The sequence below is a fragment of the Rhinolophus ferrumequinum genome, chromosome 15 (assembly GCF_004115265.2).
Source record: "Rhinolophus ferrumequinum isolate MPI-CBG mRhiFer1 chromosome 15, mRhiFer1_v1.p, whole genome shotgun sequence".
In the NCBI taxonomy this organism is placed as follows: domain Eukaryota; kingdom Metazoa; phylum Chordata; class Mammalia; order Chiroptera; family Rhinolophidae; genus Rhinolophus; species Rhinolophus ferrumequinum.
Window position 1 is genome coordinate 17,937,680 of NC_046298.1, and position 23,440 is coordinate 17,961,119.

The following is a 23,440-nucleotide window of genomic DNA, read 5'->3' on the forward strand; positions in this document are numbered from 1 at the left end:
AGTGACTTTTGGGCAAGTTTCCATTTTCTGAACCTGTTTATTCACATGTAAAATTGGGATAAGAATATTTACCTCATAGATTGTTAAATTCAGTTGATATAATGTATGTTTGTAAAATAAAGCATGTATGTAAAGTGCCTAGGCTGGTCCTGGCAGGTAGAAGAAAGAAACTGACAAAGTTTGCTTTATTGTTATGCGGATGACTTTACAGCGGTAGAAAATCGTCGTGGTCGGCAGGTGGCGCTCGATCCCAGGGCTTCGTGGATTGACACCCGGGAAGTTCCAAACTGAAGCACGTGCTTGGTTTTATTTGAGCAAGAGGACCATGGCGCTGAGACTCGTTTCTCCCGGGTCCGGTCCGATTCGAAGCTCGGCCTCAGATCTACGACGTGGAGGGCTGAAGCTACGCAGCCCGCACTCAGCGCCCCAGTCCTGTTCTCCCGGCCAGAGGGTGCACTGAAGACAGGTGACCTATTTCCTTGTTGCTCCTGGAATTACTGGTTCTCCGGCTTCACTGTTGGATCTGGGCGAGCTCCCTTCACTGGGTCCCATCTCCTCTAACAAGTTTTTGTGGAAGCCGGAGGGGGGAACATTTTTAATGAACATTTTAAGTGACTGTAACTTGGATATTCTTGTATTATAGCGGAGGCCCCAGCCTAATCCATGGCAGGCCACGTGAGGTCAAGTCCACGTGCATGTTAAAGATAAAGCAGGCGACATGGAAGGCATTTAGCAGTAACGAAAGTCCCTTTGTCTCTGCCGTGGCTAGGATAAGGTCCGGCTGAGCCTCACATTATTTGCTCTTCTAGCAGAAAGTCAGCCTCCTGCCCCCCAGGTCCCGGTGTGTGAAGAGGCTTTAGGGGAACCTCTTAGGCAGTGGGCCCCACACCCCCACCCCCACTCCTCGCCAATCTTCCTGGCGCCCCGGAGCCGGAGCCGCAACTGGACCTGGAAGCCGTCTTTTCAAATGCAGAACTCTGAATCCCGAGCAGATGCTGAGGCAGTTGTGATGGAGACAGGAAGGTGTGGAGAAGAATGTGGCTCTTGATTGGCTGGGAGGCTTGTTTGTGCCCCGCCCCGCACCACCAGTTCGTAAACACAAAAGTGTGAACCCGCCTGGAGGAAACTGGCTGCTCTGCTGTCTGCGCCATGCTGCTGGACCACAACGGCAGACACAGAAGCCTGACCAAAGACTTGTCCTGACCAAAGACTTTCTTTGCAGAAATCCGAGCAAACCACTAGAGCACTGTGAATGGAGGGGCTTCACCTTCCAAACTCCAGTTGGACCCCTCTCCCATTGCAACCCCAGGTTTTATAACTATTCCTTGAAATGGACGATTGAAACTTTTTAAATCTTATGTTAAAAATAAATGAAAGTATCTTTGCACCATTTTGCTAGTCTATTGCTCTTGAGTTCTAAAGGTTTGTGCACATATACCTCTAGAGCCCAATTTTAGTCTCCCTCCTGTCTCTCCATAGCCCTCTGAGTCCTGGACCTTATGATGAGTGACGTCTCTATACACACCTCTTTCTTTCAATGGTATTCTGTCTTTTTTCTCTGACTACTTTTAAGATCTTCAGTGTTTATCACTTTCATTCTGATATGTTTCAGTGCAAATTTATTTTTCTGGCTTGGTATGTTGGTACTCCAGATTTGGTTAAGTTTGTATCTTTTTTCAGTTCTGAAAATTCTCAGCTTTTATCTTTTCAAATATTACCTCAGTCCACTTCTTCTCTACTTCTGGAATCCAGTTAGATACATTATAGCTCTTTGCTTTTTTTTCGTTTCCATCTCTTTGTCCTTTTATGGATAAATTCCTCAGATCTACCTTTTGTTCACTGATTTTCTCTCCAGCTGTGTCTAATCTGCTGTTAGCTGTGTGTGAAGTTAACTTACTATAATTTTTCATTTGTCAAGGTTCTACTTGGTTCTTATTCAATTCTGTTTGATAATATTTTTATACTCTTGCTTTCTACTGTATACTCAACCCCTACTTGAGTTTATTAAAATAACTTTTGAAACATATTAGACATAATTATTGTAAATTCTGGGTCTGAGAACTCCCTATACTTTAGGTTGTTATGAATCTGATTATGCTATTTTTTCCTACTGTCTATCATTCATGGGTCCTTGTTTTCTGTGTGTTTTGTAATTCAAGACTGAACTCGTATTTCTTGGGGTCATATTTGGGGAAGCCTGGGCTGAAGGCCATTTCCTCCAGGCAGGATTTGTGTTTGCTTCTGCCAGATTCCTGGAAGCATTGTTAGCCTGGGACCAATATATAAACTAAATTCTCAGCTTGCAGTTTTTTAGAGGATCTACGGACTGTGAATTCTGGCTTCAAATCCACATATGGACAAGCTTGTGGTTAACAATTCTCGGGGGAGATATTTTCTCCCTCTTTGTCTCATTGCCAAGGTTTGAAACAGGCAATTTACTTTGCAGTTTCCACCAGGAGGGAATCCCAATTTGCATTGGGGTGTGTGTGTGTGTGTGTGTGTCTTGAGTCTAGGATGACACTTGAGTTTCATTACCTGGCCCCTATGCTTATAGGACCGTGAAAAATAAAGCTCTTTGGCAAATGACTTACGAGTGAAAGCTAGCTTTCAGCGTTTTATCTATCACACTGTTATCAATTTTGCTTTATTTTTTGCCTCTGTGCATTCTTTATGATTTTTCCAGCTCACCAATGCATTTTAAAATATTTTAAAAATATTTCATCTACCATGAAAGTTGTTTAGCCATACTGGCAGAAACAGAAGTGCGTTTTGGGGTTCCATAGAGGAAACCCACGGATACCTGACTTGGGAGATCTGGCTTGCCTTCAACCTCTTCCAACCTCCTCAGCTCCTTCTCACCCCCAGCTAATTTTACAACCTCTTACTGTTCTTAGTTGCAGCCATCCCACTCTGGAGGGCAGGGGTGGGGGCAAGGATGGGGGGGACGCTGAAGCCCAATTGTTTTCCAGTGCATCCACTTAACTACACAAGCAGTGAAAACTCAGGTTGCTCTCCTTACACTCATCCTGTTCTCTAATTCCCCTTACCCTTGCCTGGGGAGGCATTGGGATAGTTATAAATCCTCCCTTTCTCCTGGGTGCTGTCAATGTTTGAGTGCTTTTCTTTCTCACATTCATCTTGGGTGTGGGCTGTAGAAATCACATTCCCCACCAGGTGGAGGTCTTGCTATTCTGAGGAATTCTTCCTTTTCTTTCCCATCCTAATCTCTATATAGCCTGGGGAAAAGGGTGGGGATAAGGCAATGATTAATAGTAGCAGCGCAAATTCAGCACCCAGCCCCTCTTTGTAAGATCTGAGGGGATCTAGCCCCAAATGTTTTGTCTGTCTTTAGAATGCAGAATAATTTAATCTCCACTTTTGGTCCTGGTTGCCAATTTAGTGACAATAGAAAAAGTTTCTCTTATCCCCTTATAGTAATATGTGACCCTATTGCTGCTCCTAGTCCAGTGGCTCCCATCACACTCAAAGTAAAGCCCACACTACTTATCACAGCCTCCAGAACCTTGCATTCTAACCACGCCAGCCTGTCCGTCCTGCCTCTACTCCACTCACTCTCCTCTCCCTACAGCTGTATTAGGCATCTGTTCCTAAAACACATCAAGTTTATTTCCACTTCAGCGCTTTTGCACCCTCAGTTCCTTCTGCCTGGAATTCTATTCTCCCTCGTGTTCCTGCAGTTGCCTCTTTAAGTCTCAACTACTAAGTCACTGCCTCAGAGAGGCCTCCTTAAGCCACTCATTCATATTTCTGATTTACACTTTCTGGTTGTTCCAGAGCATTACATTTATGCGGCAGTGGTAGAACGCATTAATTTTTTTAAAAACATCCATCCGCTTGATAAAGCAGTGTAACAAAAGGAACATTTACTTGCAATCATTTTCTGCTAAGTGAATATGTGATACTCTAATGTTAAGAAATTAAGTCTAAGTCTAGGAGATGTAGACTAATTATTTATTATATATAAAACATAATTATATAAATCTGATCGTTGTACCCTAGACAGGCTTTCACCTATTTAGGTGTTGAAATTTTCCATCATTTATAGCTTGTCCCAAGCACAGAATTCTGAGCAATGGGATACCGAGGAATGAAATAACATGGTAGAATGATTTGTTTCTGCACACTGTTCAGGAGGCTAGGGATTTATCTGAAGTTTATTTTTTTCTCTCCTGTATTACCATTAAACATGTTATCAAGTGTCTTAGTTGTAGCAGGTGTGATTTGAGGAGTCAGTGTCCAAACTTTCGGTAAGATGGCATAACATGGGGGAAGGTGACATAGAAGAGGCGAAGGACATAGCATTTTGCGATGAAGATGCAACGTCGTCCCAACTCTCTTCACCTTCTTATTCCTATAGCTGAAGTCAGTACTTGAAATTATTTTGTTGATCTGTTTACTTTTTTATTGTTGCCCTCCTCCACAGGAGTGTAAGCTTGCTCCCCCCAAACTGGGTCTTTCCAGTCTGATCTGCTGTATCCTGCCCCTAGCAATACGCCTCAGGCACAAGAGGAGACGCTCGGTGACTATTATTGGAATAAGTGGACGTAAGAGTAATCAGGCCAGGGTCTCGGACTCTCTAGGCTTTCACAGCGCACTCTACGGCTGCGCCGGGAAGGATTGGCTGCGTTCTCCCAGGCCTGCTCTGAGGGCCCACGCGCGGGGGCCTCTGGGAAGTGTAGTCCGCACGCTCGCCGCGACCCCAGGGTTGCGGGCGCCGGCTCCACGTGCGCAGGCGCACTTCCGGCTCTCCCCCTTCGCTGCGGCCATTGTCCGGCCCCGGTGCGTCTAAGGCCGCTTGGGCCGCCCCTCTGTTCCTCAGAATTGGAGAGAACTGAGCCTGCAGCAGGGGCGGGAGGAGCAGGCCAGAGCCCTGGGTGGGCCTGAGGTCGCAAAATCCGGAGACCCCAGGAGGCGGTGATTCCGAGTGCGCGGGTCCGGGCAGCACCTCCCACGGGTTTGGCTGGTGTCCGTGGGGCCGCGCCCATCATCCTGCGGGTGGGACTAGGCGTGGCCAGAGGACTGTGTCCTGGACGCGGTGAACCTTTAATATGGGGAATGAGGAGCGGCAGACCCCCGCGGGGCTCAGGCACCTCTCCACTCCTTTTCCCAGGAGAAGTGTCTGAGGGGCGGAGGCGGGCCCGGCGAGACGGGGTGGGGTCGGCGGTTGCAACTGGGTGAGTGGGCCCTCTCTTCTTTCCCCAGTCCCTATCTGGGATCCGGGCCCCGGCGAGGCAGGAATGGCCCCGAGGCCTCCGACGGCCGCGCCCCAGGTGAGCAGCGTGGTCCTTACTACGGGACATGTTTGGAGCAGTCATTGTTCTCTTCCTGGCGACTCCCTTTCCTGGCTCAGTCGCCCCCTCAGCCTCCTGGCCGTGTGAAACCCAAGGTGTCCAGAGCTGGGGGAGTAAGCTTCCCAAAATGGGGGCCGCACTGGTGGGAGGAGGGGATGGGGTTTTGTGGTCTTCTGGGAGGAATTAAGAGTGGATGTGTTGGGAAGTGTCAGTATGGAGAATCCTGAGTGCCAAGTCAATTCCTTGAACTCTGTAAATGAGGAATGCAGAGGATGGTGTGACAGGATAGAAAACTACAAGAGGAAGTGATTGTCAGTAAGTGAAGGAGAGATGAGCCAAGCTTCTGATCCAGGGGCCATGGAGGGACTTTAAGGGATCTAAGAAGTCGGGTTTGGATTTGCCTGGGAAGAGGCTGGAGATGGGCTTTCTTGGGCCAGGAGGGAAAAAAAAAAACCCAAGGAGGACTTGTGGTGTAGCTTTTCATCTTTTTCTGCTTTAACAAAGTTATAATAGTGCACATCCCCAGATGTCCATCCTTGAATGTAATTAATATGAAGCTAATTTATGAACCCATTTATTCTCATGAGGGAGGAGGCATTTTCTAGAAGCATCACAACTCAAGTTATCCACTGATTTTGCATAAAGTGTATTGGTGAAAGTACAACACGGTCCAGATGGCATTTTAATCCACACTCTCTTTAGAATTAAGGAAAAATCACAGATTTTAGTTGCTATGTGTGTGGGACAGATCAACCAAGATAAAAATATCAACTAGTAATGTTCTTTAAAAGCAGTTTAGAGTAAATTAAACACAATATAACATGATATGCCTTTATCTTTTATTTCTTGTGTGGTTTTTTTTTTTTTTTTTACAGGGGTGAGCCTTAAGGAGTAAGACAAGTAACAATACTAGAACAAGACAGTTATTTGGTTTGAGGAGAGACAGCAAACCACTGTCATCAGCACTTTTCTATACGAAGTGTAGCTTCAATAGGCTGTGAGAATTAGGATGTCTTAACACCTGGGGGGGGGGGTGATCCTTTCCACACGGGTGGTGGGTTGCCTTTTTAATGGTGAAAGTGGATTCGTGTTCTGAACAGTGAATTTTATGGACAGCTTTAAGCTTCACTTTTAAAGTTATGTCCCCCAAGCATTCTGGTTCAATTATGCTGTTATGGAATGGACTGATAGTCCACTTGAATTGCCTAACGGGCTGAAGGGCAAAATAGAATAGTGGCCCTACAATGGGGGCTTTTTTATTTTTTATTTTTTGAGGGGGGTATATTGGGGAACTATGTTTTTCCAGAACCCATCAGGACCTGGGAAAGTCGTTTTTTTCAATCTATTTGTGGGGGGCGCAGCTCACTGGCCCATGTGGGAATCAAACATGACCTTGGTGTTATGAGCACTGCCCTCTAACCGTTGAGCACACCAGCCATCCTAAAATAACACCAGGGATTATTTTAGGCAGAAATTTCCCTTTGTCAGTGGTTCCCTTTCTCTGAGCATGGCCCGTAGGGGGATGCAAAAGAGTTAATTGAGTCATGTGACTGCTTATCTAGGAAGTTGGTTTAGTGGAGGGAAGACAGTCTCATGCAGAAGTATAGCCCAGAAAAGGTGTTCAGTGTTGTTGCAGAGGTTGAGAGACTGCTGTGAGTACAGAGAGGGGAGAGGAAATTCTGCCTGTGGGAAAGTCAAAGTCTAAGCAGGTAAATTTGAAGGGGATGGGAGTACAGGGGAGTTCGGAGGCAAGAAGATGAGGGACATTTTCCTGAAACTGTTCTCCTGTGTGACAGTGAGTGTAGGCTGAAGGCATTGGGTAGATGAGAATAGAAGGGAGTTTGGACTTTTTCTTTTGGTCTTGGTAACCTGTTCATTCCTTCATGTATTCATTCAGCAAAGTCACTAAACCCCTATGATGTGTTAAGACACTTTTCTAGGTGGTGGGGATACATTAGTGAACAAAATTTATAAAGGTCTCTGCTTTTGTGGAGCTTACATCCTAGAAAGAGAAGACAGAAAAATTTAGTAAATAAGTAAAGTATATGATATCCCAGAAGGTGACAGTACCTCAAAAAAAAATTTAGAGAAAGGTAAAGGGGATGGAGTGGGGGAGTTAGGGCCTTGTGGTGGGAGTGCAGTTTTAAATAGAGTGGCCAGGGTAAGCCTTCCACTAAGTGGTGACATCTGAGAGACTTGAAGGAGGTCTGGGAAAGAATTCTTTGGAAACAACAGGATGTGTGTTTGGTGTGTTCAAGGAGCAGCAAGGAGCCCAGTACAGCTTGAGCCAGTGATTTTGAGCAGGGAACTAGTACAGTTTCTTCTTAGTTTTAAAGATTGTTGTGAATAATGAAGTATAGGAGCAAGAGGTTCAAAGTTGGGAATAAATCACTTTCACTTTCCTGGGGATAAAAAGTTTCAAAGTCTCTGAGGTGTTTTGGTGGGTGGGACAAATGCCCGGAAGTGGCCCACAGCAGGAGGTGAATGGGAGCAGAGATGGGTGAAAGGGGAATACCCTGAAAATCCTTAGACTCTATAGAATTGTTAGACTTTTATTGTTTACTGTGTAAACATAGTAGCTATTTCTATGTAAACACTATGTATCCCTTTCTTCCTTACATGTGTACTACATTCTTAGTTAGGAATAAAACAAAGCGTTTGCCATTGTTAAAGCTGAAGCCACCAGAACAGTAAGAAATTGGGAAAGTTTTAAGAGAAAAGCTGCATATGAAGACCAGGTTTCTTGGTTTTCTACATCGAACGGGAGGAAATTGGAAGGGAATGGGCCTGGTCTCTCTTGACTCCAGATCCCAAGAGCTCTGTAGTTAGATCATCAGGATGAGTAGATCCAGCAAAAGCTGCCTCAGGTCACCCAAACTCAGACAAGAGGCTCCTGGGCCACGGGGGAAGCCAAGCACTCGCTGAACCTAGATCAGGATATCTGCAGTCAGGGATGTTCGAGCTGTCTGTCCGGCAGTCCCCTTTCTCAGCCTCTTCCTCCGCTGACTGGAGCTGGTCTTCAAGCCTCAGCTCGGACACTCCTCGCCTTGGGTAAGATCAGGTGCCCCTCCTGAGCATTCCCGTAGCAGTTGTGCACGCCTGTCATAGTACTGTTCTTGTGTCCTGTGGAATGGTTTGTTTCCCATCCTTCTCTATACTTTCAGTTCGTTTTGGACAGGGCCATGTAACTCCTTGCTCCAAAGTACACATGTGGTAAGTGGGTGTCACATGTGCAAACATTCATAACCCCTTAATCCCAAGCATCCATTTTATACTTGCTGCGTTTTCTGCTCCTTACTGGCAAAAAATGATACCTTTCCAGTTATAGTGACCCTAATTTTCTGGTAAGATAATTGCATGAAACAGCGTGACTTTCACAGCAAAATTTTGCTTTTAAGACCATGTTAGGATGTCAAAACCTGTTCCTCTTAGACCTATTTCAAAAATATGATTCTTTTCCTGACTTTTCCATGTTCTATACTATTATTAAAATAAATATGTCTTATTAACTATGTAAGCATATATATAATACAGAATTTTTAATAGAAAAAGGTTATGATACCTCTTCTTTAGCACCTGTTCGTTTTGATGAATTTCCTTTTTCCTCCCTGTGCATATTTTTTTCCCTTAAACATTTTCAGTTATTTCAAATTGCATATAATTTTTACGAGGATTTTTATTTTTTTATCACTTTTTTTTTTAAATTAAAGTTTATTGGGGTGACAATTGTTAGTAAAGTTACATAGATTTCAGGTGTTCAGTTCTGTATTACATCACATTGTGTGTTCACCACCCAGAGTCAGTTCTCCTTCCATCACCATCTATTTGATCTTTTTTTATCACTTTCAATGGCTGTATCATATTGCTTTGCATGAATACACCAAAATTTGTTTAACCATTACTCAAAGAACATTTATGTTGTTTTCTAAAATGTTTACTATTATAAATAATACTTGGATAAAATCCCATTGGTTACAGTAGATTTTTTGAAAATGCAATTAAAAGAAATTCTTTACATCTCTATTAAGTGAAATAGCCCTCAGAGAAAGATTTTTGACAACTTTTGATGTCATGCTTATCCTTAATTTGTAGCCACTCAGATTGCTTTTCATCTTTTTCTGTTTTTTGAAACAATTTACCTGTAAAACATTTAGACCCAGGATTTTTATAGAGAGGATGATTTGGGAACAATTTTCTCTATTTCCAACATAATTATTAAGGTTTCTATTTTTTTGTATCAACATTGGTAATTTAGAATTTAAGCTTATTTACTACATTAAGATTTTTCACATTTCTTAACATACTACTGCGTATTTTACTTACCTTTAAATTCATTTATTTTTATGTTTTTACTGGATTTGTCAGATTTCTCTGGCTGGTGTTTAAGAGGAAACTGCTCTTATACTTGGCTATTAATGTCATCATTTTTTCTGTTTAGCACTTCTTTTTATAATCCAAGAATTTAATTCACTGACCTGTAAATTTTCTTAATCCTCAAAATGATGCCTCATTTTCCTTTAGTAAGAATTACCTGGGCTCTGTTCACTCAGCAGACATTTTTGGAGTCTGCCAGGCAGCAGTTCTTAACCAAGGTCACACTTCAGAACCAGTCGGGGAGCAGGGAAAAAGCGCCTGCTCCCCTTGGGGTGGCGGTAAGGCTTCAATGAGAAAATTTAGCAAGAGGGTTCACATACCTGACTGAGCTCAGCACCGGCCGGTGGTGTTTAATAAGTGTTAGCTGTTGCTCGATTATCCTGAATCACTGAGGAGGTTTTAAAAGCTGTTTAGCAGGGCCCTCCGTGGATGGACAAGTTTTGGGTTTTTTTGCCCATGTGATTGCTCACAGTTTCAACATGCTTGGCTTTGGAGATGTTAAAATGAAAAAGAGTTTGAAAAATTGTTGGGGGAGAAAAACATGAATAAACAGCTACAGTTCTGAAATGGAGATGTGGAGGGCATGCTGAAGGGGGTGGGGGAAAATAAGAGATCTGGAAAAGCTTCAGAAGGGAAGGGTCATTGAACTGGTTCTAGAAGGATGACTAGGACTTTCTCCTGTAGAACTGAGGGAAGACAGTAATGATGCTCAGTACGTGCAAAGGCAAGGAGACACAAAACAATGATGTAATCAGGGCAGTCCATGTGGTAGAAGCATGGGGCGTATGGCAGGAGGCAAAGTTTGAGAGAAAAATGATTCAGTGGATGAAGAGAATGGCCTAAGGTGGAGAGCTAGAACGTTGCTGTCTAAAACAAACAATATAAGCTACATGTGTAATTTAAAATTTTCTAGTAGTCACAATGGGAAGAAACAGGTAAAATTAATTTTTGTAATATTACTTAACCCAATACAGCCAAAATATTATCAATTTCTATCTACATAAATCAATATTTTAAAATTATTAATGAGGTATTATATAATTTTACTTTTTTTGGGAGGCGGGGGTACTAAGTCTTTGAAATCCGGTTGTGTATTTTACACTTATCACACATCCAATTTGGACTAGACGCATTGCAAGTGCTCAGTAGCTATATGTGGCTAGTGGTTTACCATATTAGACAGTGTACATCTAGAATATTATTGGCTGGCTTAATGCCATTTTTTGGCAAGGAAGGATTTGAGCTGTATTTGACAGGTGAAGGGGAGAAGCTGAATATAGGAGACATTTTTGAGGCTCTTGGTGATTCCAGGGCATAAAGGAAAATTGAAGAGTCATGGATGAGGTCCAGGTTTCCCATTGGGATACTATAGATGGTGATGTCGTTAGCCTAAGTAGGGCATTTGTGTATATGTATCAAGGCTACCAGTCATAATGGTTCTTCTGTCTAATCCCCGTTGTTACGTATGCTATTGACTCTCAGCTCGCCAAACTATTATTGGTCTGGTATCAGAGAGCACTGAGTGTTTGAGTGAAAACACCATATTGTATGCCAGGAAATTTAATGTGTTCTAATTGGGCAAACTAAGGTGGTCTTGATGGGGGATAGTTTTTATAAATTAGATTATTTTTGCACATTAGCTGCCAGTCTGTGGTTTTTAGCTTTGCAAAGTTTCAAAATTACTGAGTTATAATTTGAGCAGATGCCTCCTCCAGAATTGGTATATATTAGAGTTGGAGGACTGTGTCTCTTTATATTTGCACACATCCTTTCTGGAAGTGCCTTTTCCACCCTTCTGCTCTTAAAACTCTTACTTTAGTTCAGAGAACCCATGTTATAGATGAGAAAATTGGATCTCTAGGAAGTCTGCCATTTACCAAGAATATTACACATTTACTAGTTATGGGGCTTTTTAGGGACCCATGAAATTGAGTCTTCAGAACTTAGTATATGCTATTTCCAGTTCTTTGATTTGGGCTCCAGTATTTGGGCAAAGTTCTTTTATGTCAGCATGAAGAAGGGGAACATTGATACTTGTTAATTTTTAAAGGGAGTTTATGTTGAGGTCCAGTTGTATTTGGAAGAAGGGTAAGCAGTGTCTACAAGATATTACTGGATCATTTTACTACAGTCCAAGGTGTGACCTGCAGCACGAGGGATGCCATGAAGTTGCTCTGATTCAGAGTGGCTAACTCACAGCAAGGATCTCAGAGTACATTTTACTTACTTAATCTTGCGCACTCTTGATTGTCTTAAGTACCAAAATGGTTATGCCCTCTGGAGAGCTGAAGGTGCCTCCGACAAGGTCTTGACCCTCTAGAACACAGTGAACAATAGGTAACAGACACCATAATGCAGTGTGTTGTGAGCTGTGCTGGAGAGAGGCCCAGGGAGGGGAGCCAAGGGGGGTGTGAGACGGCACTTCGTCCAGACCTGGGGGTAGGAAAGGAGCCCCCAAGGAGAGAAAATGATTGAGTCTTAGTGAGAGAATCAGCGTCAGCTAGGCAGAGGAGGGAAGCCCGAGCATTTTGAAGCAAGACTTGCAGAGACGAAAGAGATCGTTTGGTTTCAAGGAGCTCTAACTCTTCTGCATGTTGAATTATGGTGTATGAGGAGGAGAATCGAGAGCTGAGGCTGTGGACGTGAGGTGGGGCTAGGTTATGACGGGCTCTGAAGCTCACACTAAGGAATCTAATTTTGATCTTAAGAAACATATCTATTAAACATTTATGCAGCACCCACTATGTGCCAGGCCTGTTCTAGGCAATGGAGATTCAACCATAAAGAAAATAGATAATATTCCTGCTCTCTTGGAGTTGACATTCTGCTGTGGGAGACAGACTGTAAACAAAAATATATGTCAGATGGTAAGGACTATGAAAAGGGAAAAGAAAAAACAGTGACAGTGCAGGGTGGGGGTGCTATTTTATGCAGGCTTGTCAGGGAAAGTTACTGAACTGACTTTTGAGCAAAGAGCTAAAGGCAGTGAGTAGGGAGCCTCTATATCTGCAGAAAGAGGCTTCCAAGTCAAGGAAGAGTCAGAGCAAAGACTCCCAAGACAGAAGCAAGCATAAGTTATTCTAGGAATTATAGGGAGGGCATGGTGAGTGAAGGGGAGAAAGCAGTAGGTCGGGGATGAGGTTCACGGTGAAGTCAGGGAGATAGTGGGGGCCAGATTGTGAAGGGCCATGTGGGCTACGATAAAGACTTGGGATTTTCCTTGGGATGAATTGGGATGCCATCAGAGGATTTAAAGCAAAGAAGTGACTTGCTCGAACATGTTTTAACAAGATCACTTTAGTTATATGGAAAGCAGACTGGGGGGGAGGGCATCAGTGGAAAAGGAGAGAAAATTAGGAGGTTGTAAAAGTGGTCCAGGTAAGAAATGATGATGGCATGGAGTAGGGTGAGGATGGTAGGAATGGGGGAAAGTGGGAAGAAAAAGGTTTATCAGCCTGATCAAAATTTGTGTTTTAGAGAAGTGACGCTGATAGTGCATAAGAAAAAGAGTTGGTGGGACCAAGAGTAGAAAAACAGAAGCTAGTTGTTGCCCCGCCAAAGCAAGAAATGGTGAGTGGCTTGGAGTAGACATGTGTTTACTGGTCAGCACATTCTTTACCATTAGTGCAACCTATTTGGGGAAGCAGAATAAAGTTGGGAGACCTTGCGTTAAGTATGTGGAACCAGTTAAGCGAAGGAATCCAGGTTGCTCACCCAGTATCTGGTACTAAACCAAAGGGCTGTGTGCTTGAAGGACAGAGTAGTCAATGGGGATGAACAAGAGTAGGCACAAACAAGATGAAAGCTACATAGAGACATATTGCCCCTCATTACTTCTCTGCCTGGATATTAGATTATTTATAAAATTATGTGAACAACTAGTGTATTTAACCCAGCACTGCTCCCTCAGCTTATCAAATGTGTGATCATTACTTTTGATAGGCCCTACAGTGTCCCAGTATTGCCATGGGAACATCTGTGGGGTTGGTCCTACTTGAGCAGGAATGTGATCCTACAGGAATCAGTGACATTCAAGGATGTGGCTGTGGACTTCACCCAGGACGAGTGGCGCCACGTGGACCCTGCTCAGAGGCGCTTGTACAGGGATGTGATGCTGGAGAACTACAGCAACCTGGTTTCTCTTGGTAAGGACTAGGTCTCAGTGTCTTTCTTTTCTAAGTTGCTAAGCTTATGGGGCTCTGACTATATCTTGGGTGACTGAGCAGTGCGTTCAGGGTCAGAGCTTGTTCATCTTTTGGGGACCCAGCCATACAGATTTCTGAGCCTGCTCTTAAATAAAAGTTCTTTTCTTTTGCAGACCTGGAAATAAGCCATTTGATTGCCTCAAGTTGCACCTTTTTTTTTCCCTTCAGAGGTCCTGAGTTTCAAGGACTAGTACGGACTTGTACGAGGATTCTTTTGTCCACTTGTACAATCAATCAAATCTTGTGTTTTTACCTATGAGCAGGATATCAAGTTTCCAAGCCAGAAGTGATCTTCAAATTGGAACAAGGACAAGAGCCGTGGCTCTCAGAGGGAGAAATCCGAAGACCTTTTTGTCCAGGTAAATAAATGAGTGAGAATCAAGCATGTAGGTATCAGTCCAGACAATGGCACAGCTGAGGGAGGGGGAAGCACCTTCAAATTCTGTTCTGGCAGCAGCTAGACTGGCAGAGGAGGCTGCACCATCTCCTGGATGACACTTCTGGATGTCTCCCCTCTCCTGTAGGGTAGGTCTCAGAGGAGAAGATGCCTCTTTTTACTATACTCAAAATCCCATCTCTCCCTATCCTGTAACCCTGATTGCTGGATTATTTTCTCCTCTGGTGTCCTCAGTCTCCCGCCATTATTTATAGAGATCCCTTTTCTTACTCATTCAGATGTAATTGAACTTCCATTTCTCCTCCTTTTTGTCTTACTGCTTTCACTGTCAGATGCCCCCATCTTGTAGGAAATACCCAGAGCTTTGATTGTCCCTCCCTTCATAACTTGTTTTCAGACTTCGTTCCCTGACTACACTCCTCTAACACCTGTCTGGGGAGCACATGATCTTCCTTCCATCCTGCGTTCGTGCTGTTTTGATACATTGCCTCCCTCCGCAGTTCCTGGAGTATCATCCTCTCCTGGTCTTTCTGCTCGTTAAGTGCTTTTTGGCTTTAGGCCTTTGGCTTTTCTTGCTTTCCTCCTAAGCAGATCTGCCAAGGAGTCTGCCCTCCAGCCTCCTCCCCATTCTTTCTCTATTACCTCCCTTAAAGGGTGCCTCCATTCTGGTAGTTGCAGCTCTTTATTTATGCTGTAGACTCAGAAATCATCCTTACTTGTACCCTGGTCACTTTTTTTTGTTCTCCTAGGACACCTCCACTTGGAAGACCCATGCAGATCTTATTAAAGATGTAAAATCTAAATTAACCAGTTTTCATTCCCAGCCAGCACATTTTGCTACCTTGCCTATTACCCATTTCTCCCCTTGTCTATTATAAACCACTGGATTTCTAATCTGTCAAGCCAGACACCATAGGTAGTTTAATCTTTTTCTTTCAACCCAGGTTACTTTCCTCCTTTGAGAAGTATCTTAGATTTTCCTGCCTTTTAACTTCCACTGGTGATATCTTAAACCAAGCCCTAGGCTTAATTTACTATAATTCCTAGTTGAAACTGCTCACTCTACCTTTTCTTTTTATAATTCATATTGGATTTTTTTTAAATCATAGCTTTACTGAGATATAATTCACAAAATATAAAATTCACCCTTTTAAAGTGTAAAATTCAGTGATTTTTCAGATATATACAGAGTTGTGCAATCATCACCACTGTCTAATTGCAAAAGTAGCCCCCCCCAAAAAAAAACCCATATCCATTAACAGTCACTTTTTATTCCCCATTACCCCCCTGTTCCAGCAACCATTAATCTGCTTTTGTCTCTATGGATTTGCCTGTTTTGGATATTTTCTATAAATGGAATCATATAATATGTAGCCCTTTGTGACTGGCGTCTTTCACGTAGCGTAATGTTTTCTAGGTTCATTTATGTTGTAGCATATATTACTTCATTCATTTGTATTTCTGAGTAATATTCCATTACATGCATGTACCACATTTTGTTTATCTATTCATCATGTAATGGACCATATTGGATTTAACACTGTATCTTCTAAACCACCCACCTATGATAAAACCTTGCCATTACTACCTGTATCTCATCATAGGAAACAGAAACTCCCTTAATTTAAGTCGCCATCATACCTTCCAGTATTATCTTTCTATTCGTGCTAAAGCAAGCACCATTGAGGCTGAACTTCTTTTTAATGTTTTCTGTAAGTAGCATATACTTTCCCTCATTAGATAATACTTTCTGCCTATCCAAAGCCATCTATTCTTTAACTTCAAGGTCTAATTCATGAACCCTAATATATTTACTAATTCCTTCCCTGATCACAAATACCATTTATATCATCTGTACCACACAAATTCATATTTAACAATATACCATCTGATGAGCTTTTTTTTTTTTAAATTGTCAAAAGATTGAATCTTGTTTCTATTTTTAGATTTCAAGTGCCTGGAGAATATTTTATTTCTATATATTCTATTGGTGTTGCAAAGCATGTAAAAGGCAGTCAGAAATGACTTGATTGATTGTTATGGAGTCTAGCTGGGGAGAGCACTTTATCATTCATTTATTTCAACAAACATTTTTTGAATGTCCCACTGAGAAGTATTCTTTTTTTTTTCCCCTTTCTTCCGCCTCCTCCCCCCACCCCACTCCAGTTCAAGCTGTTGTTTCACGGTCTAGTTGTGTAGGGCACAGCTCCCTGCCCTATGCTAGTATTATTAGCCTTGCACTCCCCCATCTGAGGCAGTCAGTCACCAGTCGCTGGTCAGCCGCTCACAGCAGCTCATGGCAGCTCTCACTGGCTGCCGGCCACTCACGCTGGCTGCCGGCTGCTTATGGCAGTACTCTGTAGACCACAGCAGCACACAGCAGCCCACAGCAGCACTTGGCAGCTCATGGCAGCTTACTCCAACCTCCAGCTGCTCACGGCAGCCCAGCTGTTGCTCACGGCAGGGAGAGCTGTTGTTCACAGTCTTAGCTTTAGAGGGTGCAGCTCACTGGCCCATGTGGGAATCAAACTGGCGACCTTGGTGTTAGGAGCACAGTGCTCCAACCACCTGAGCCACCGGGCCAGCTGGAGAAGTAGTCTAAAAGAAATACAAAGCATTCTCTGTTCTAGGGAATATAGAATTGAGTCTTGTTCCAGGATAAGGAATTTGGGGATTTAAAGCCCCATAGTTGCTGTTTTATTCCTTCCTAACATTTTATTATGAAAATTTTCAAATATAAGTTGAAAAAATTATACAGTGAGCACCATATACCTACCACCCAAAATTCTATAGTCGTTAACGTTTTATTATATTTGCTTTATCACATATTCATTTATCCATCACTCAATTTATCTTTTTGATATATTTCCAAGTAAGTTGCAGAATGAGTATATTTCACCTCTACATTTTTCCAGGTGTATATCATTAACTAAGCTCAATATTTGTTTTTTAAGAAAGAATTACATAAAATGAAATATATAACTCTTATATGTACCATCCAGTTGGTTTTGACAAGTGCATTTACCCATCTAACCCAAACTCCTATCAATATGGAACATTTCCATCACTCCAGAAACCTTCCTCTCAGTTTTTAAAAGTTACCATTCTTAGAACCTAGAAATTAGTAATTCTGTGCCCTTAGTATTCTGAGGTCAAACAAAAGTTTAGAGATCAATTAAGAGAGGTGATTAATATAGAACCAGAACTCAAATAGACTAAAACCACAGCCCCAGTTGTAAGGGCAGGATGATTTGCCTACTTTTTCTCTTGTGAAGTATAGCTCTTGATTTCCAAGTATATCAAAGAATTATTTCTATTATATCACTGGCTGCAGATTTTCTCTGCTGGGTTTAAAGATCAGGAGCCTCAGAGGTGACTTTAACGAAATTATAAAATGGATGTATTAGGAAGATAAATTCTGTGGTGGTTTGTAAAATGGACTGGAGTCATGGAGAGCAGATAGTCCTGCAAGGTGGACTGTAATCCTATTCCACTTGTGTCTGTGCCTAACACTCTCATACTCACTTATTCCCTTACTCCCTAAACAGCCCTCCTAGATGGGCTTCCTCATTCTGTACTTACTATTCACTCTGGAGCTGCAATCCACACTATCACTTCTCTTCACTCTTCCTTTCCTCTATTTTGGGTCTTCTCCCCCAGCTACAGGACTAATTTTAATACAGAGTCATGTATAATTTGTATCTCTTCCATTTCCTCATTACTACTATAGCAGTTTGTTTCAACAAGAGGGAATGAATAGGGGTCTTTTGCACTTTGGATTTCTTTCAGACTGGAAGACTAGACCTGAAGCCAAATCATCAAATCTGCAGCAGAACATATCTGAAGTATCCCTTAGCACAGATGATCTCTCACATGCCACATCAGAAGATGCTTGGGATACGAGTAGTCGGTTAGAGAGGCACCAGGAAAACTGGAAGAGATATCTGGGGCCTGATGTGTCCACCCAGAAGAAAATAATCACACCAGAGGAAAGTTTTGAGCAAAATAAATTTGGTGAAAACTCTAGATTGAGCACAGACCTGGTTACACAACTGAACATTCCTTCAAGGTCTAGTGAATGTGATACACTTGGAATCAATTTGGGACATAATTCAGATTTACTTAATCAGAATAATATCCTTGCAAAAAAGAAACCTTATAAATGTAATAAATGTAGAAAAGCTTTTATTCATAGATCATCACTTACTAAACATGAGAAAACTCATAAAGGAGAGGGAGCTTGCCCCAACGGTACAGATCAGGGAATTTATCCTGGAAAGAAACATCACGAATGTACTGACTGTGGAAAAACCTTCCTCTGGAAGACACAACTTACTGAGCATCAGAGAATTCACACAGGGGAGAAACCCTTTGAATGTAATGTGTGTGGGAAGGCCTTCAGGCATAGCTCATCCCTTGGTCAGCATGAGAATGCTCACACCGGAGAGAAACCCTATCAGTGCAGTCTCTGTGGGAAAGCCTTCCAGCGCAGCTCCTCCCTCGTCCAGCATCAGAGAATTCACACTGGAGAGAAACCCTATCGATGTAACTTATGTGGAAGGTCTTTTAGGCATGGTACGTCCCTTACTCAACATGAGGTCACACACAGTGGAGAGAAACCCTTCCAATGTAAGGAATGTGGGAAAGCCTTTAGTCGGTGTTCTTCCCTTGTCCAGCATGAGAGGACTCATACGGGAGAAAAACCTTTTGAATGTAGCATATGTGGAAGGGCTTTTGGTCAGAGCCCATCCCTTTATAAACATATGAGGATTCATAAGAGAGGCAAACCTTACCAAAGCAATAACTACAGCATAGATTTCAAGCACAGCTCATCTCTTACTCAAGATGAAAACACTCTGACTGAAGTGAAATCCTATCATTGTAATGACTGTGGGGAAGACTTCAATCACATTACAGACTTTTCTGACCATCAGAGGATCCATACTGGAGAGAACCCCTATGATTGTGAGCAGGCCTTCAGTCAACAACCTATTTCTCATCCTGGAGAGAAACCCTATCAATGTAATGTATGTGGAAAAGCTTTCAAAAGGAGTACAAGTTTCATAGAGCATCACAGAATTCATACTGGAGAAAAACCCTATGAATGTAATGAATGTGGAGAAGCCTTCAGTCGACGTTCATCACTTACTCAACATGAGAGAACCCACACGGGAGAGAAACCCTATGAATGTATTGACTGTGGGAAAGCCTTCAGTCAGAGTTCATCCCTCATTCAGCATGAGAGAACTCATACTGGAGAAAAACCCTATGAATGTAATGAATGTGGGCGAGCCTTCCGAAAGAAAACCAATCTGCATGATCATCAGAGAATTCATACTGGAGAAAAACCCTATACTTGTAAGGAATGTGGGAAAAACTTCAGTCGAAGCTCAGCTCTCACTAAACACCAGAGAATTCATATGCGAAATAAACTCTAGGAACCCTGAAATTAAAAAATGTACAGAAAGCTTTAGCTAAAATACTATTCTTACTCAATATCAGAGGATTCTTACTGGAGAGAAAGCTTGAGAATGTAATGAATTATGTGTGTGTTTGTATGTTATGTGCAGAAAAAACTGTGTGCTGACAGACACTTTTTAAAATAAAAGCTACATTCTCAGATCTGAATGCAGACTTTTGTAAAAACAATACAAATATATATATAACCTGTTGGAAATGATATGCCTATATATTGGACTTTATAAAGCTTTTTGACATATATGCAGGAGATCACCAACTTTCAGCAGTTTGACTTGTAACTTTCACTGTTTACAGCCTTTTTTTATAAATAAAATTCCTGCAGTAATGGCCAAAACTCATTTTTTTAAATTGCTTGACAACTGCCTCCAATTTCAGCTCTTACATTGAATTCACCATGGAAATCAATTCCACCTGCAGGAATTCACCATTCAAAGAATTATACCAACTGGTCCAACCACTTTGTTTTACAGATGAAGAAACTGAAAACCAAAGATGTGAAGTGGTTTGCACAGGGTGATACAGCTTATAATGGCAAAGCTGGGTGGAGGATGCAGGTCTCCTGGATCTTTGGCCCCAGGGTCTTGCCACTAAAAAGGTATTTTGAAATTCATAGGGCTTTAAAATAAATTTTAAATCAGATGCACAAACATTTAATGAGCACTCATGAGTTGGATATGTTGGGACATAAAAGCATGAAGGCAGCAAGACATGCAAGTTTGTCACAAACTTATTTGAAGCAACTTCTTGGAAGTTTACAAACCAAAATGTTAAACAAACTGTAAGTGGTTGAATTACTACTGGTGATTTTTTTTTCCTTTTCCCAATTATAATTATACTTTCAGATCACGTATGTCAGTTTCATAGAACTATTAAGTCCTCTAACTGTGCTTTTTATGACATTTCCATGAAAAAGCACTTCCCCAAGCTTGGATCAATGAGAAAACAAAACTAAGAAGTATTTTTCCCAAGATTAATTTTACTGTAGAGAAGTATAAACCCAATTACCTATTGCCATAAAATTTGTCTTTAAATCAGTTTAGAGAATCAGCATATGTGCTGAGGAAATATTTCACCATAAAAAAATTAACTTTTTTTTTTAATCTCTGTGGTGCTTTTCCATCAGTAAAGCCTGAGCTAAGCTTCAGTAACCCACTCTAATCCTTAAGGTTCCCTAATACCTCTCAGAGGCTATCCTACAGGAATTTCAAGAACCTTTGTTGGTTCATTGGCACCAGGAGTTCAGATAAATTTGGAAGCAACTGTAGACATTGACCCCTTTCATGCAAGAGCATCTCCTCCCTGAGATAAGCAAATGTCCCACCATAATGATGAATCATGGGGAAGAGTGATATGGGTGATGCTGATGATAAACCTTTCCTACTGGCTTTCTTCCGTGCTAGGTAGAAGGATCCATCATCCTGTCTCATCCTGGACAAAATGAGGCAGCTCCCAAACATTGTAATTCTTTGCAGGAAAAATGTGTCTGGAGGCTGAAATGATGGGATGTCTAGCCCAATGAGTATCACACGTAGAGCAAGATGAGCTACTCCCTAGCAGGTCTGCCTTTCCAAGACATTAACATTCCAAAAAATACTTTATTTATGATGTCCCATGCTTAGCATACACACAATGCTAAGGCCATGCTTGTGTTGTCTGATACATAGTGTGACAATGGATAATTCTACTCAGCCCCTCTTCTACTGATTTGGCTAGGATGTCTATCAGGAACTCATTTTGCTGCTGATTGTGTGGAGAATCCTGATAGTGGACTATTTGTGAGAATGGCATGAATTGTAACCAACTGAGCACTACCCTACTGTTATGGAAGTTTATAAAGACTTAGTTCCTGAAGACCCAAAGGAGACCACTTATTTATGTGTGGAGCCTGGCCTAGATTTGATCAATTTCTGAATCTCACATCTTCATTGACAGGGAGGGAGCCCAGTATATGTGTAGCTGATTGAGCAGAGGATTCTGTAGTCCCAGTAACCATGCACCATGCATTTATGAGCACCCAGCTTTCTAGGCCACATGAGATGCACCCTTGTACCATCATTGTATTATTTCAATAAATAGCCTTAGTTGAATGAGAGTCAGTTTGTCATTTTCAGTTTACAGAACTGGCTAAAATTAAAGAGTGGGTATCAAGGAGGAGGGATTAACTGCTAAACTCATCAGCCACATGAGTTAGTAATAACTACCATTTATTGAATGCTTACTACTTGTGAGACATTGTGCTAAGTATTTTATAGCCATCATTTCAGTTAATCCTTACAACTCCCCATTCTAGGTGTTGTGGTACCTAACTAATGTCTTTGCCCAGTTATAGAGATTTTTTTTTTTTGTCTTGAAATACCCAGAAGGATATAAAATATCCAAAATGGGATTACTAGGTCAGCATATAACCAGATGGTTTGAGCACAGGAGTAATTGTCCCAAAATTGCCAAATGGAGCCAGGAGAAAACCTTCCCAAGACGGCAGGCATGATGTTCCCCAGCACATGTAGCCAACCTCTGTGCCCACATGGGAAGGTAAGCAAACACTTCTGCAGTTCGTAGGCATGTTGACGATGGCCATGCTCAGTTCTTTATAGCTGCTACACTAGTTCATTCTTACTCATCTGTTAAAATTGCACATGTCACTATTGCCACTGCCTACTTCAACAAAACTGGTCTCCCTCTTATATTTTCACAGATTACTGTTAATGTGCTTCACGTTATCACTTTTGTATTTGTGGTTATTTGGTGTTCTCCCCCCACCCCACACTACATTGTGAGTACCAGGACAGCTGGGTCCACATCTATTTTGCTATAACTTTTGTTCCCCTGCTTATCTCAGTGCTAGGCATATAGTAATTACTTAATATAGTCTTGTTAAACGAGCAGTGGGATGGAGATTTGTTGATAACACTGAGAAGACTGGCTTATAAATGAAAAGATGCTCAATATTGAAATCAGAATATTTCAAAAGAAGGTGAGATACTGTTTCGTACCCATTAGCCTGGCAAAAATTTAGAAGTCTGGCAGGAAGAAAATGAGAGCTTTTATATACAGTGTTGGTGAGAATAAATTGGTATAATCGTTTTGGGAGTAATTTGGCAATATCCAGTAAAATTGAAACTAAGCATACCTCGTGATCCAGCATATATACCCTAGACTAAATACCCTGTTTCCCTGAAAATAAGATCTAGCCAGACAATCAGCCCTAATGCGTCTTTTGGAGCAAAAATTAACATAAGACCCAGTCTTATTTTGCTATAAGACTGGATCTTATATAATATAATGTAATATAAGATCGGGTCTTACATTAATTTTTGCTCCAAAAGACGCATTGGAGCTAATTGTCTGGCGAGATCTTATTTTCGGGGAAACAACGGTATGTATCTAGACTAGAAGTTTTCCCACATGAATGCAGTGACATGCACAGGATGCTCATTGCAGCAGTGTTTGAAATAGTGAAAATATGCACACAACACAATATTCTTATTTAATACAATACAGTACTGAAATGAAGGAACCAGAGCGTTCTAGCTCTGCCTGTTCAACTCTGTCCATATGGCTAAGTGTGGCTGGAGGAGAACAGCCATGGTGACTAGTCCAACTTTAAATTCCTGACTCCTGACTTCAAGCATTTATCCCATTATCTTCAGTCATTTATCCCAAGGTGCTAT

General features: G+C 41.9%; 1 protein-coding gene across 11 annotated transcripts in view; it reads left to right on the forward strand.

Moving 5' to 3' along the window:
* ZFP90 (ZFP90 zinc finger protein) overlaps positions 1 to 22,896 on the forward strand; it is an 83,515-nt gene extending 60,619 nt beyond the window's left edge. For 3 of the 11 annotated variants that reach the window (XM_033129549.1, XM_033129547.1, XM_033129551.1), the window contains exons 5-7: positions 13,705 to 13,831; positions 14,155 to 14,250; positions 18,078 to 22,896. In XM_033129549.1, the coding sequence (XP_032985440.1) occupies positions 13,798 to 13,831; positions 14,155 to 14,250; positions 18,078 to 19,726 (1,779 nt within the window). In that variant the 5' untranslated portion in view covers positions 13,705 to 13,797 and the 3' untranslated portion in view covers positions 19,727 to 22,896. Of the gene's footprint in view, positions 1 to 4,681; positions 4,976 to 5,062; positions 5,292 to 6,630; positions 8,364 to 13,628; positions 13,832 to 14,154; positions 14,251 to 18,077 lie in introns of those variants that run through there. The other 8 variants (XM_033129545.1, XM_033129543.1, XM_033129544.1 and 5 more) reach the window with 8 other exon arrangements.
* Positions 22,897 to 23,440: the final 544 nt, after the last annotated feature.